Genomic DNA, 13,190 nt, shown 5'->3' with positions numbered 1-13,190 from the left:
TATATATACATTATTTAATTATACTTTAATTTTGATTAAAAGTGAAATAAACGTTCTTACTATAAAGTTATTTATTTTGTCCACTTCAACTTCAACTATTATTTCGTTCTTTTTAATTAATTTATTTATTTAATGTTAACTTGGTTTATTTAGTTTAAATAATTAATGAATAATTTATTATTTTATATTTATTTTACTTTTTTATTAAAAATTATTTAATTTTCATTGTTTAGATGACTTCTAATAAGGGTAATTTAATAAAATTACTTTATTATTTATATTTTTTAATTTATGTGTCAAATCAATAGTGAAAAACTATTGTTAGACGGAGGAAGTATGAGGTTTTTTTTCTTCATGGTTTTAAAATTAAAAATATGTAAAATGCATCAAAATATCTTTTTAATCTTGTTATATTAAATATGTAATGTCAAAAATTAAAATTAAGAATTGTAATAAAGAAAAAAACACATTTTTTAAAAATTAACAAAAAGATAAAACAAATAAATTAAAACGACCAACATAGTTTTTTCCCCAAGTATTACTCAAATTCTACTTAATAATTGTTACATAATATATTATTTCTACATTTGTATTCTTATGAATGAATATCTTTTAAATTTACAATGTGAACTATATCAAAATATTTATGTGATTATAGAAAACTTAATAACAAATATAGAATTTACAAATTAAATAATTTTAAATATGAAATGATTTGTTTTTAGGATAAATTAACAAGAAAATAGTATCACATAAACTAGGTAACTCAAGTACTCTTTAAACTATAATCGAAATTCTTAAGATCCATTTTAATTAAATTAAAGTTTAATTACCCCCACTAAACTCTTTTTTTCCCTAATTTTTTACACATTTTTGGTCTGTTTGTGATTAATTAAAAGATAAGTAATTATCCATGAAATTAACCTTCTAGTAGCAAAAAGAATTTATGCATCAACTAGTGTAGTTTCCTTAACTTAATCAGACACATTTTGCTTAAAATATTCATAACAGATCTAGTTTGACTTCAGTGGACAGGGAATAGTTTTTTTTTTAAAAATTATTATCAGTTATAAATTCTGAGTGTGAAATATTAAACTGCAATCACAAATTAACTATAGAAATACATATAATATAAAATATTAATAAATTATATGGATATAATTTGGGTTTTATCTTTTAATTTTTTTCTCTCAAATTTCTCAATGCTTCTCGTACTTGATAGAATAGTATCCTACATCAGAACATTCTTAACTCTCAATAAGAAAATCTCGAAATTCAAGCGTTGAGAGTAGAAAAAAATATCACGTTGGGGAGTTTTTTTTCTTTAATGAGTCTTTATGTATCGTGAATACGAATTAGTTGAAGTTTTTCAAAGGTTCAAGTATGAATAAAACATTGCACATGGTATGGAAGTTTCGTTTTCAGTGTGTGTTCCTTTTACTAACTAAGGAGAAATTAGTTTCAAGAATTTGTTCATACAATTAGAATGGAGGAAAAAACTATAGAATAGTTTTGTATTTACTCATTAAGTGAAAACCTAAAATCAAGAATCAAGATTAACAATAGTTTTAAAGAAAATAGAGGTTTTAAGTATGCAGTAGTTCAAGTTTAAAAACATAAAATGGAGTATATATTATGCTTAATTTGTTGAAAGTCATGTAGTTCATGACTTGTTGTATTTTAATCAGAGGTAATAGGAAAAACATTCCATCATAAAAAACCAAGTAAACAGGTGGAGTGTATTAGGAGAAATAGTCCATATATCGTTAACTTCGATTTTGTCCCTTATTTTGGTCAACTTTGTCTTTTTTACGTCATTTAGATTCCGGACTCTTGTATTATAGATGGCCTGGAATTTAAGGGAATGATCATTGTCATTGTTAGAAGAAACACTAATAGAATCAGAGTAAATAATAGGTCTCTCTTTGCCAACACTCGGATTTATAAAACCCGGGTGGATGGATCATTCCTTCCTTAAACAGAAGTCTAGAGTTTGAGCTACTATTTTCCTCTCGCGAGTTTTATTCACTGATCAAATAAAAAATACTAACACAATGGGTCACATAAAGGCCAATGATAGGTAAATGTTAACATTGTGCATTAGTTGGTGCAAAAGGGGATCATGCCCTATTGGAGCAAGAAAAATTACACTTGTGCAAATATTTTACACCGTCAATAAATAAAATTTAAACTCTATTCAGTGGCACATTTGGTCCAACTAACCTTTTAATCATTTATCACAATAGCCATGTTTAAGCAAAGCTGCACCTGCTTGCTTTCTAAGGTGATTGTAGCTACACAAAGGAGAAAGATATAGATAGATGGATGTAATATCCACTAATTATGGCCTAAATGTAACAAAAACAGGAAAGACTGAAACGCGATGACCTTGGAGAAAGCAGAACCTCCGAGAAAATTCCAAGTGGAGAAACTCACAAAACAAACTCACAGTTTATGAAAGATTAAAGTGCTAACACAGCAGTCTAAATGCTCTGAGCTTCCTTGGATATGCTTAAGCTGACTTCTTAAGAATCTCTTCAGAAGGAATCTCGAGTGTTGCTCCAGCATGTTCTTTCTCCGGCTTTACCACTGCAGCAAATAACATTCCAATATTTGTCAAACAGGCAGCAGAAGTGAATCAATGCTAGGAAAGACCGAAAGAGCATCAGGAAACTTAGCAGATAAAGAACAGGAGAAAACTATCAAAATGATCCTTTAATGTTAGGGGGTTAACAGTTTTGGTCAATCATATATACCCCACTTAAAGGAAATGGTCCTTAATGTATGTCAAAGCTGGACATCTTTTATCTCATGTCGAAAAAACTAATGGTACAAAACAAAAATACTGTTACAATTAATGGTGTAATTCAATTTGATAGTAATACTTCTAGCTTTATTGTGATTCGTGAGTTCCACAAAGTCTATTTCTTCTTTCTTTACTTACGTACTGCCAGTGCTTCCTTCACTTTTCTGATTTCCTTATGTTCTTCTTCCTCTAGACACCTCACACATTGATTAAAGCATCACCGCGCCTAGGATCTTTCCTTTATGGGTTTAGCCTTAAGAGAAGTAGCAGATTCAGATGAATCCGTTACCTTTGAACTGCATCCTCCCATGCACCCACTCGCTCTTCTAATTTCACTAAGCTTGGCAAAAATATATCTTCTTTTACTTTAATTTTTTACATAGACCATTTGATTGCACAATTTTGAATAACACAACGAAGGCATGGTGAAGTACTTAGTAATGTCTGCACGCTGTATATTTAGCATTTTTCAGCAATCAAATAAGTCATCTGAAAAGGAGGAGGACAATTATAATAGTACAAATATTGAAAGCTAACTGTTAAAGTTGAATTATGTCTGAACAAGAACCAACCTCCGTTGAAGTAACTTCCTAGTGATTTTCACAAACATAGTATATCCAAATACCAAGAACCGAATGGGGAAGATAATTTTTTGTATGCATGAATACAAGAATAATTGGGTGAGGAAAAATCCAGAACTAGAATGAAAAAGAAAAATGTATCTGTAGGTGAAATTTGTCTCCTGTGCACTTCCAATTTGACAATTGTGAAAAACTGATTAAACCCTACTACGTAGAATCAACAGGAAGGGGGAATGATGATGAAAGCTAGAGAAACTTTCGAGCCATCAAATAGGAGAAAAAATGCTCAACATGGGAGCAGAAAATTGGGAATGAGGAACCTTCAGTTCCAAAGTAGGACAACAAAAGGATGAGGATGGTTATCCAGAATCAGCCTTGGGAAATATGATAACCTTCCGATCAGTTTCTTTCAATCTTCTTCAAGTAACAAACTTGGGCACTGAAACAATCCAACACGGTATTTTGGCAAATCCCCGGATGACCTACATTTGTTTCTCTCTCTATGCATGCAAACAGTGATTTTGCAGCCATGAAAATTGAACTTTGTCCATGAAAAATGTAGTATCTGGGCTTCAATTTTCGATATTGGAACTTGGAATCTTGTGCTTTGAAATCCATTTGATTCAACAGAATATGAGGAGGAACCATAGTTTTAGGGTATGAGACCAAAACTATACATATTTTAATATACACTAAGGACTATTTCTGTCAGTCCAACCCCTATAGATTAAGGACCGCTTTGATCATTCTCTCTACAGAACATACTTTCAATTATTGTAAGCTGATAACTGTTGCAAACTTAGGAAATTTGCATGGTAGACAGAAATAAAGTGAATGAATCACTATTCTTCATTAAGTTATTTGACGTGACAAGATTCCTAATGGATTTAGGCAACGACACTCACAAGACATGATGAATGAGTTTTATTGTTTTTTGATCAGTGAAGAAGATGTTAGATGTTGCAAAGGGTAATCAACAATAATTGAGTTTTAAATTTATGAGATTGAATAGTTTCCACGGCTCTTTAGAATAAGAGCCTCCAAATTTATGGTATTTTGACTTAACCACAAGTTGACAAAAGTAATATTTGGAAGTTTGTAACTGCCAATTATTGATCACCAATCAGGCAATTCCAAAGAGACGTGTCTCAGTGAGAAGTAGACAACACACTTCCAATATCATGTATTTACTAGTGGATATATCTAATGAAATACCTTTTGATGGTGCTATGCAGAGAAGACCTTATATAAAATTAGCATACTCTAAATGTAAAGTGTCTTGGTGCCAAATAACTGGTGCTCTGCTAAAAATTTAAAAGCATCAAAGACTGCACAGGCACTAAAACTTCGGAGAGAGTACATAGGTAGTAGGCACTACTAACAGAGAGAGTACCTGCCCAACTCAATGTTTACGCATTATAGACTAGACACCGTTACAAAGTTTGGAGATTGCACTCAAGCTGGTCCAGCCACAGCTCAACAGCAACATTCTTTCACTAAATGTTATTATGGCAGTTATCAAGGTAATTCAAGTCAGAAGTCCCCAATATAGTTAGTATTTGGTCTAAGCTAAAAAACCACAAAAATAAAAAAATGAAACAAAAAGATAGCACCATTCAAAGTAAGATGCTGAATGCAATAACTATTTGTTTGAACTTGTTCTTTAACGATTTTGCAGTTTAAAGGTTTAGGAAAGTCGTAAGCTATCGCACCAACCTAGGAACACACTGACCTGACCTCTAACAAATAACATAACCACATCCAATATTACATCAAGTCATTGAACTGAGCTCTAGTATGTAATTTTAACCTTGTTAAAAATGTCATCATGAAACATGCATTTTGCAGCTATAAGAAGTTTCACATCAATCTGAATTGATTTTAATGAAGGAAAAAGAAATGTCTTCGAAGCAATAAAACAAACACCTGGTGTGCGCAAACATAATATCAAAAAAATAGCAAATAACATTGAATAAACGCAATAATATGGAGATTTGAGGGGTTATACCAAAAGCACCGGAAGGTGTAGCTTTGGCTTGGATAATCATAGTAGATATGAACGAAGAGGCCTCAGTTGCATCCTCCAATAGCCTCTGAATATCAGCCTCCGATGAGACGTGGCGATTCTCCTCAAATTTCTTTCTGACCTCGGCGGCGGATTGTTGGAGCATGAAAGTATCTCCGGCGAAGGCTTTGTGGGTGGCCTTCAACACTGATCTGTAAGCTCGAAGGGCTTCTACTGCTCTCCCACTCGCCATTTTTTACTGATCAAAATGGTCTTTGGGGTTGGACTATTTTATTTTGATATTTTTATGTATACCACCTAATTTTTTTTTTAATACTTCATATAGATCACATATAATTGGTATAATAATTATTAATATATGAAATAATAATCATTTTATATTTTAATCAACCATAAAAATAAGAATGTTAAGTAAATAACTGTTTTAAGTTTTGATTGGAAACTCATGTAAATTCAATAAGAACAAGAAATGATAGTGAAAATTTTCAATCCTAGCTATCATTTTGCCATCTTTAATGATAATTTTCCTATTAATAATTAACATATATTTTTATCTTAATAGATTTTTAAACTAAAATATATTATATGTAAAAATTAATAATACTTATGAGATGAAAAAAGGTGGTGTCTTAGCGGATTATCAATTTAGGTGAGTACGAACCAAACCGATCTACTTGTCATTCTATATGAATCGAAGCTAGTTAATAAAAAGAATTATCAATCATTATAAATAAAAATAGAGTCAAGTGATTTTATTTTCATAATACATGAAAAGACCGAGTGAAGCCTAATGCTTTAACTCACAAATACAAATAGAAAGTATAATATAACTTCAAATTAGTGATATTAATAATATTTTTTTTTTCTAATCGATAATATGAATTTGATTACATTCAAAAATTGTGGTTTAATGGTAGATAAATCACAAGAGAGACGATAAACACTAGATGGTATTTTTATTTTTTCATGAACCATAATTAGTTGAAGTTTCAAAAAAAAATACAAGGGTCGAACTGTTTAAAGATATAAACATAGAGGGGTTAGAATTAGTTGGTGGAAGTTTCAAAAAAAAAGTACAAGGGTCGAACTGTTTAAAGATATAAACATAGAGGGGTTAGAATTAGTTGGTGGAAGTTTAAAAAAAAAACTACAAGGGTCGAACTGTTAAAATATATAAACATGGAGGAGTTATTTGCAAAATGAGGAACATGCTGTTTGCTTCACTATATCCCGCCCGACTTCATTTCCTTAAAACCCTAATCTTCAAATTTTCCTCTTCTTCTACGCTTTCTGCTCTCGATCTTCCCAGGTATGTTCTCTAATGGAGGTTACGTAAATCGTTTTTTTTTAGCTTTAGTTGATATAATCATCATTATATCGTCAAAATATAGTTCAATTTTTTCCTTCTTTCCCATTTTACCTTGCTTGTCGATGCAAAAATGTCCGGGTTGTATAAATTAATGTCAGTAGAATTGTGCAAAGTTGCTTTGTTTATTCTTTAGATGATCAAGATACGTTTCTGCGACTGAAATTGGTTTTGCAACTGAATAATTACTAGAGTTGAAGCTTTTTATCCTTTTTCTTTTCCCGTTTTGCCCCTAGAGAGAATGTATGAACTGTTTTAAGTCATTGTTGTTTTTTGATTAACTGCAAGAGGTGCTGTTTTCTTGTCCTTGTGGTCAATTAACTGCAAGAGGTCTTGTTTTTGTGGTCAATTAACTGCAAGAGAATGTGGTTTTGCCTTTCAGGAACAATGAGTCGGTCGAGTAGGACACTTTATGTTGGCAATCTTCCTGGTGATGTTCGTGAGCGTGAAGTGGAAGATCTCTTTTACAAGGTGCTTATACTCTAGATGGCTCCCTACATTCTATGATATCATTTCATAATGCTTAAAAACAAAAAGAAAAATGATTAGAAGTAAAATTAAGTTTTTGAGTGAAATGGGTACAAATAGAGTGGAATGGATATAGGGAATTCATTATCGACAAACTCAAATTAAGGAGTATTTCTTTTGTAAGGCTTGTGCACATGTTTAATTGTTCTGTCACAATTTAACAGATTTTAACTGTTAGAAACTTATAAACAATTTGATGTGTGAGTGCAGTATGGACCGATTGCACATATTGAGCTGAAAATTCCACCAAGACCCCCTGGTTATGCTTTTGTTGAGGTGAGTTTGAGCTGCCTTTTTTCTGATGGATTTCATTAGATCAGCCTGCTATACACCTTTTAAAGCTATTCTGACCTTTATATTGGCCACAAACTATAACAGTTTGAAGAGGCTCGTGATGCTGAAGATGCTATTCGTGGTCGTGATGGCTATGATTTTGATGGGCACCGTCTGCGGGTCGGTCAAACTTATAGTTAGCGTATAGTTTACACAAGGTTACTAGTTTTTGCCTTGTTGGATGTTGAATCTATTACAATTGCTCATACTGGCAGGTTGAGCTTGCACATGGTGGGCGTGGTAACTCATCATCAAATGATCGTTATGGTGGTGGCGGTGGCGGCCGTGGTCAGCGTGGTGGAGGAGTGTCAAGACGTTCCGATTATCGAGGTGTGTCTTATGGGTTATGTGCTTTCTACATTGTACATGTTATATGTTTTCTTATGTTTTGATATCTTTTGTTGTATTTCAGTGTTAGTTACAGGATTACCCCATTCAGCATCGTGGCAGGATCTCAAGGTGAGTCGGTGTCTTTGAGTTGTGAATCATAGGGACTTACCAAGAAAGTGATCCTCCTTTCCCTCAAAATTATTCTGTAATTTCTGAGTATTGGTAACTTTTATTTCTTATTGTAGGATCACATGCGCCGTGCTGGGGATGTTTGTTTCTCCCAAGTTTTCCGTGACGGGAGTGGTAAGATTTAAACAGCTAAAGGCAGATACTTTTTCTCTTTGAACTGGTATAATGGTTTAACTGTCAAGCACACCGAACTCCTCCATGTGGAATGGCAACCTACAATGATACACCAAGCAATGAGTCTTTGATGTGAGCTTACAATGGTACTCACTAATTGTACTGATGATATGGAGAAAGACCTGTATACAAACTGTATATCGAAAGATGGAGAATTTTACTGTAACACACTATTCCTCGTCTTGCTAATCGTGTTTGACCTGTCATAGGAATAGGTTAAGGATACTTTTCTTTATATCGTAGTGTAAATTAATGAGTTTATAATCAAGTAGTATATTAAGGGTGCAAGTCTATCATTGCTAATTATTACTGTCATTCTTTCTATATTTAGAGCTTTGGTAATAACTGTGGGTTCATACCTGGGATATATGATAAATTTGGAAAAATACATAGGATCTATGACTCATAATTTGGGTTTTCAGTATAAGCTGATAAGTCTTTCTTTGTCTAGAAAAATGTTATATTGAAGGAAAAATAATATAGGAGAAGTCATCTCTTCAGAAAATATAGTGGAAATAATCATCGACATATTGATAACAATATTACTTGATGAAAACAGGATAAGGTCATGACAAACTGGAGGGGAAAATATGCAGGTGGAGCAAAAAATTGGGAGGAAAGATGGAAAACTAAATGTAAAAGAAACACTGAGTAGGAAAGAAGCACAAATTAGATGTGTTATGGTTCCTCGAGGGTGGGGTGGGGTGGGGAAACCAACGTTGCTGCAAGCTTGAGGTCGGGGTAGGTCAAAAACCTAGAGGTGTTGGGGCATCATTGGTTGGTGGCTGGGTGAGGGCAAGATGTGTTCTGCTCTCAGGAAGAAATGGTGAATAAGATGAATAGAGATGTGTATTTTTGTTGTCTTCCCATCTAAGAATGTCTCGCCCTTGCCCATCTATTGTCCTCTTTTGCTCTTCTAATACAATTTGTTAAATTGGATTATGATCCTGTTATTTATCCCACTTTTTTCTGAGGACAATATCATCCCTTGAGACAATTTAAAAGCTGGTTATCGACGGTGCTGCCTAATGTTTGGTGTTTGGTTGGATAAATTTGTTTAGACTAATCTGATGCACCTGATGACCCCATTAACTTGAATGATGTTTTGGATTTCTTTCCCCGTTTCTTTTTGAATTTTATTTTGGTATAACTGTTTGAAGTCTTTAACTAGAGGCTAACCCATTGTGCCAAAATGTTCCCACGCTCTAATATTGGTTGATGACTGCATATGCAATTTTCTCCTCTATGATTCATTTCTACGTTTTCTGATCATGTGCAGAACTTGTCATATTGGAGGGTCCACTTTTGTTTTTTAAGGGAATGAAAATTAAGAGGAAGCAAATGATATTTGATGTAGGCCGAGAAAACTTGGTTTTTGAATCTTTTTGTTGATATTTTTTGATTCTTTTTGGTTTCAGTAAACATTTTGGTGTGATTTGCAAAAGACAACTTTTGTTTTAAGCAACAGTTGTTTTTAGTTTCCTGTAAAACTTCACCATAAATTTTTCTAATTCAAGTTTACCAAAAACTATTGTGATCTAACTATTCCTAGACTTTTCTGATCCCATAATGGCACACAAAATCGTTCTTTGCTTTAATTTGTAAGTGCACAATGCTTATTTTTACCCTGTAGGAGGCATCTTGATCTTCATATTACTTTGTCATTTCTGGTCCACAAGTTATTCTGATATCAACAAATTTGCTTGGACTTTCAGGAACCACTGGTATAATTGATTATACAAACTATGATGACATGAAATATGCTGTGAGCCATCTTCTCTTTTCTCCTTCCCTTTAGTTGGGTTTCCTTCACCTTGATGCTGTTTACAATGTTTGATTTTTCCTTTATACAACTAAGAGGTGCAGCTAATATTATCCTTTCATGTGTATAGATCAAAAAGCTTGATGACTCTGAGTTTCGGAATGCCTTTTCTCGTGCGACAATTCGAGTATGACACAAACAATTTTCAATTTCTTCAATTATCGTGTTGATGCCGTCATTTGCTATTCTCAAAACCTCCATCTTCTGTAGGTTAAGGAATATGACCGCAGTCGAAGTCGCAGCCGCAGTCGCAGTCGCAGCCGCTCCTACTCCAGAGGGAAGAGTGTTAGTCGAAGCCGTAGCCGTAGCCGAAGTAGAAGTCGAAGCAAGAGCAAAAGGTCTAACACATTACACATATATGTCTGGACTAGTGGTTTACTTTAATGCAAATAGGGCCTTATTAATATTTGTCTTAGCAGCAAATCTCCTAAAGTTAAGTCTTCAAAGCGCTCAAGATCTCGTTCAAGGTCTGTGTCTTCTCAGTCTCGTTCTGGGTCAAAAGGACGTCCTGTCTCAAGGTAATATTCTGCTTTCTCTTTCTGTTTTTGTTTCGGGATGGGTATAAAAGCATTACATAGTACAAGGTTAATATTTACATAAACTGCAAATCTTTTGTTCTTTATTATCTTATTAGAGTTCTTCAATTTCTCAAGTTGTTCTTCACACTCAAAGTATTGTTGATTTAAGATCTTTAAATCTAAAATGCTCTTGCAGTTGATTACTTTGCCTTTTATCTTCTATGTTATTGTTAGTCTGATGTGCTCACTGCAAATCTCACATCAAAATGGTGTAGACTCCTGGGTGCGTTAGTCTTCTTTGTTTAACTTGTCCTTAATGCTTTCCCCTTGTTCTTTCTAAAAAATATAGCAAGGAGAAGCTGTTAGTCTCATATATCATGCATAAAACTCCAAATCCAATCTTATTTGTTTTTTATTATCTTGTCCCTCCAACACAATCTTATGGTAATTTGTCATATGTGGGGGCACAACGGATTTATGGTAAGTTGTAGAATACAATTTTGCAAAGGTTGCATTTTCTGGCGGCAATCTAGTTGGTAATGTGTAGTTCTGCATACTCTAGTGGGACAACGTGTAGTTACATTTATGTTATTCTCTTCTGTTTCAGGACGGATTTTAAGGGGTTTAGAACTTGCAATTACATTATCAAACCATTAGAATCAACCAAATGATTGAAAACTATGGTTTCTCACTTTTTTTCTTCATTTTTTTCCCCTATGAAACAAGATTTCATATTCATTTGTTTCGTGCTATTTCAGGATTTTCCAACTATGTTTGCTGATCAATGTGTAACCATTTAGTAAAGACTGGTCATTAGATAGGTGCATGTCTGTTGAAACAAAATTAGAAATTGGGAAGGTTTAGGTCTGAGCAATACAGAAGTAAAGTTTAGTGTTTGAAGGGGAGAATTGGTTCATTACTTAGTCATTTTGGAACTGTATTCTAGGGGAAACATACTGCCTTATCAAAGTGTCGTCTTTTATCGTTTCTTTTATAAGTATGAAAAGTCACCTTGTTTGTTTTTCTAGATTTTGGATATGTGCGGCGGTTTGTGGATTTGGATATTAGGATCTTGAGTGGATAATGGTCTTGCCTGCAACTCTTTTTGTTGTGGAGGTACGATGTTTTCTAGATGGCAGCTTTGGGTCTTTTTGTGATGTCTCTCTTCTAATGAGCATCGTGAAATGTTCCATGGGTGCTAGATTGGGATCATGAAGATCATGGATTCTATGGTGGAGCTGGACTGGGGAACCAACTGCCACCTGAATTTGGATCACCACCTATTTTTTGGTAGAAGCATGTTCTAACAAAGCGAAATAAAGACTAGTTCATTCTTTTGGTATCCTGCTAATTGGTCTCTTTGACTGCTCGAATTTAAAATATTACATAGTCTCAATGGTGTAACGTGCATTGTTTTATACTTGCCATATTTTCCACTCTGGATTCTGCCAAATTGCTACTTTCATTATGGTCATGCTGAGGTGGAAGTGAAATCAAAGCAGTTGTGGAGGAAACTTGTTAAGTGGCGGGACTGGGATATTAAATTAAGTTCTTTCTGGAAATTTTGCAGATCTCCATCAAGGTCCAGATCACCAGCACCAGCTGTAAGTCAAATCTACATGTTTTGAAGTGAACGGAATAACCCAAAATTCAAACATATTGGGATCATCCGTCTTGTCTGTCTTTTTTTTTTTTGTGCTTACCTGGCCTTTTCAAAGTGCATTCTCTCTTTTCTTTGTCTACATAATTATTGCTTTGTATTATGACTGGGTTAATTACAGCGTTCAAAACAATTAAGTGAAAGTCCCAAAAGACGCACTCCCAGCAGTAGCCCCAAAAGACGCACTCCAAGCAGAAGCCCAAGCCGGAGTAGGAGCCGTAGCCGAAGTTTGTCCAGGTCTTACTTCTGTGGCTTGTCGTATATCATTCAATGCTGACCGTTTTGTTAATTTTTTCTCCTCGCCTCTTTTTATAGGTAAGATTGCTGGAATCATCAGTGATTGAGGGTGCCATCATGCTGTGTTTGAGCAGCCTGGTCCACAGTTGGGAGTCTAAGTGCCCGGAAGAGTCTGTTGCTCTGCTTACATCAAAATATTTCTGTGTCATTGAACCATGTCAAGACTGTAATAATTATTATGCTTATTTTTGTAGCTCTTAATCTTGGTAAAAGACTGCAATATAGTAGATGATATTGTGAAAAAACGGAATTTAATTTCCTTGAATTGCAGATTATTGTTGGTCGACTGATGGCTCTGGTATCGTTTTTACTGTACTGCTTAATTTTTTTTATCATGATCCATATGAACTTTGTTTGTTTTTGGGTGTGCAAAGTTGATCGTGGACTAGTAAAAGTAAACGAGGTGAGTATTTACTAGTAATTCATTTTTCATGTGTATGAAATAATGTGATTAAAACGATACGTTGCAAGGTGAGACAATATTTAAGTATGTGATCTTTGATATGGAATATTGGGATGTGAAGATACGTTTGTCCTTTTCATTGAAGAGAATAATTTAT

General features: G+C 33.9%; 2 protein-coding genes across 3 annotated transcripts; one reads left to right on the top strand and one right to left on the bottom strand.

The window, feature by feature from the left end:
* Positions 1-2,064: 2,064 nt before the first annotated feature.
* LOC107029582 (mitochondrial zinc maintenance protein 1, mitochondrial) lies at positions 2,065-5,712 on the bottom strand. The gene is made up of 2 exons (XM_015231016.2): positions 5,396-5,712; positions 2,065-2,589 (listed from the first exon to the last, which is right to left on the bottom strand). The coding sequence occupies exons 1-2, from the start codon at positions 5,643-5,645 to the stop codon at positions 2,513-2,515; spliced, it is 327 nt and encodes a 108-aa protein (XP_015086502.1). The 5' UTR covers positions 5,646-5,712; the 3' UTR covers positions 2,065-2,512.
* A 903-nt stretch (positions 5,713-6,615) lies between these two features.
* Positions 6,616-12,920, top strand: LOC107031508 (serine/arginine-rich-splicing factor SR34-like). Of its 2 annotated transcripts, XR_001458220.2 has the most exons (15): positions 6,616-6,722; positions 7,162-7,250; positions 7,518-7,583; positions 7,686-7,760; positions 7,856-7,970; positions 8,053-8,099; positions 8,216-8,273; positions 10,049-10,098; positions 10,226-10,282; positions 10,366-10,493; positions 10,575-10,673; positions 11,702-11,789; positions 11,876-12,277; positions 12,455-12,570; positions 12,649-12,920. XR_001458220.2 is itself a non-coding variant. In XM_015232914.2 (14 exons), exons 2-14 carry the CDS (start codon positions 7,167-7,169, stop codon positions 12,650-12,652), a joined length of 933 nt encoding a protein of 310 aa, XP_015088400.1. In that variant the 5' UTR covers positions 6,616-6,722; positions 7,162-7,166; the 3' UTR covers positions 12,653-12,920. The 2 variants fall into 2 exon arrangements, 1 of the variants encoding a protein (XP_015088400.1); XM_015232914.2 differs by lacking the exon at positions 11,702-11,789 and having other exon boundaries at positions 12,244-12,277.
* Positions 12,921-13,190: the final 270 nt, after the last annotated feature.

This window comes from Solanum pennellii, chromosome 9 (assembly GCF_001406875.1).
Source record: "Solanum pennellii chromosome 9, SPENNV200".
NCBI lineage: Eukaryota > Viridiplantae > Streptophyta > Magnoliopsida > Solanales > Solanaceae > Solanum > Solanum pennellii.
This window is presented reverse-complemented; position numbering and strand designations above follow the sequence as displayed.

What these genes read in the sequence shown, in the direction of transcription:
- LOC107029582 (XM_015231016.2), bottom strand. Translation starts at nt 5,645, where the DNA reads ATGGCGAGTGGGAGAGCAGTAGAAGCCCTTCGAGCTTACAGATCAGTG. An exon ending in TACACCTTCCGGTGCTTTTG is followed by an intron (nt 2,590 to 5,395) that starts GTATAACCCCTC and finishes TATTTGCTGCAG; the next exon opens with TGGTAAAGCCGGAGAAAGAA.
- LOC107031508 (XM_015232914.2), top strand. Translation starts at nt 7,167, where the DNA reads ATGAGTCGGTCGAGTAGGACACTTTATGTTGGCAATCTTCCTGGTGAT. An exon ending in CATCGTGGCAGGATCTCAAG is followed by an intron (nt 8,100 to 8,215) that starts GTGAGTCGGTGT and finishes TTCTTATTGTAG; the next exon opens with GATCACATGCGCCGTGCTGG. An exon ending in AAAGGACGTCCTGTCTCAAG is followed by an intron (nt 10,674 to 12,243) that starts GTAATATTCTGC and finishes GAAATTTTGCAG; the next exon opens with ATCTCCATCAAGGTCCAGAT.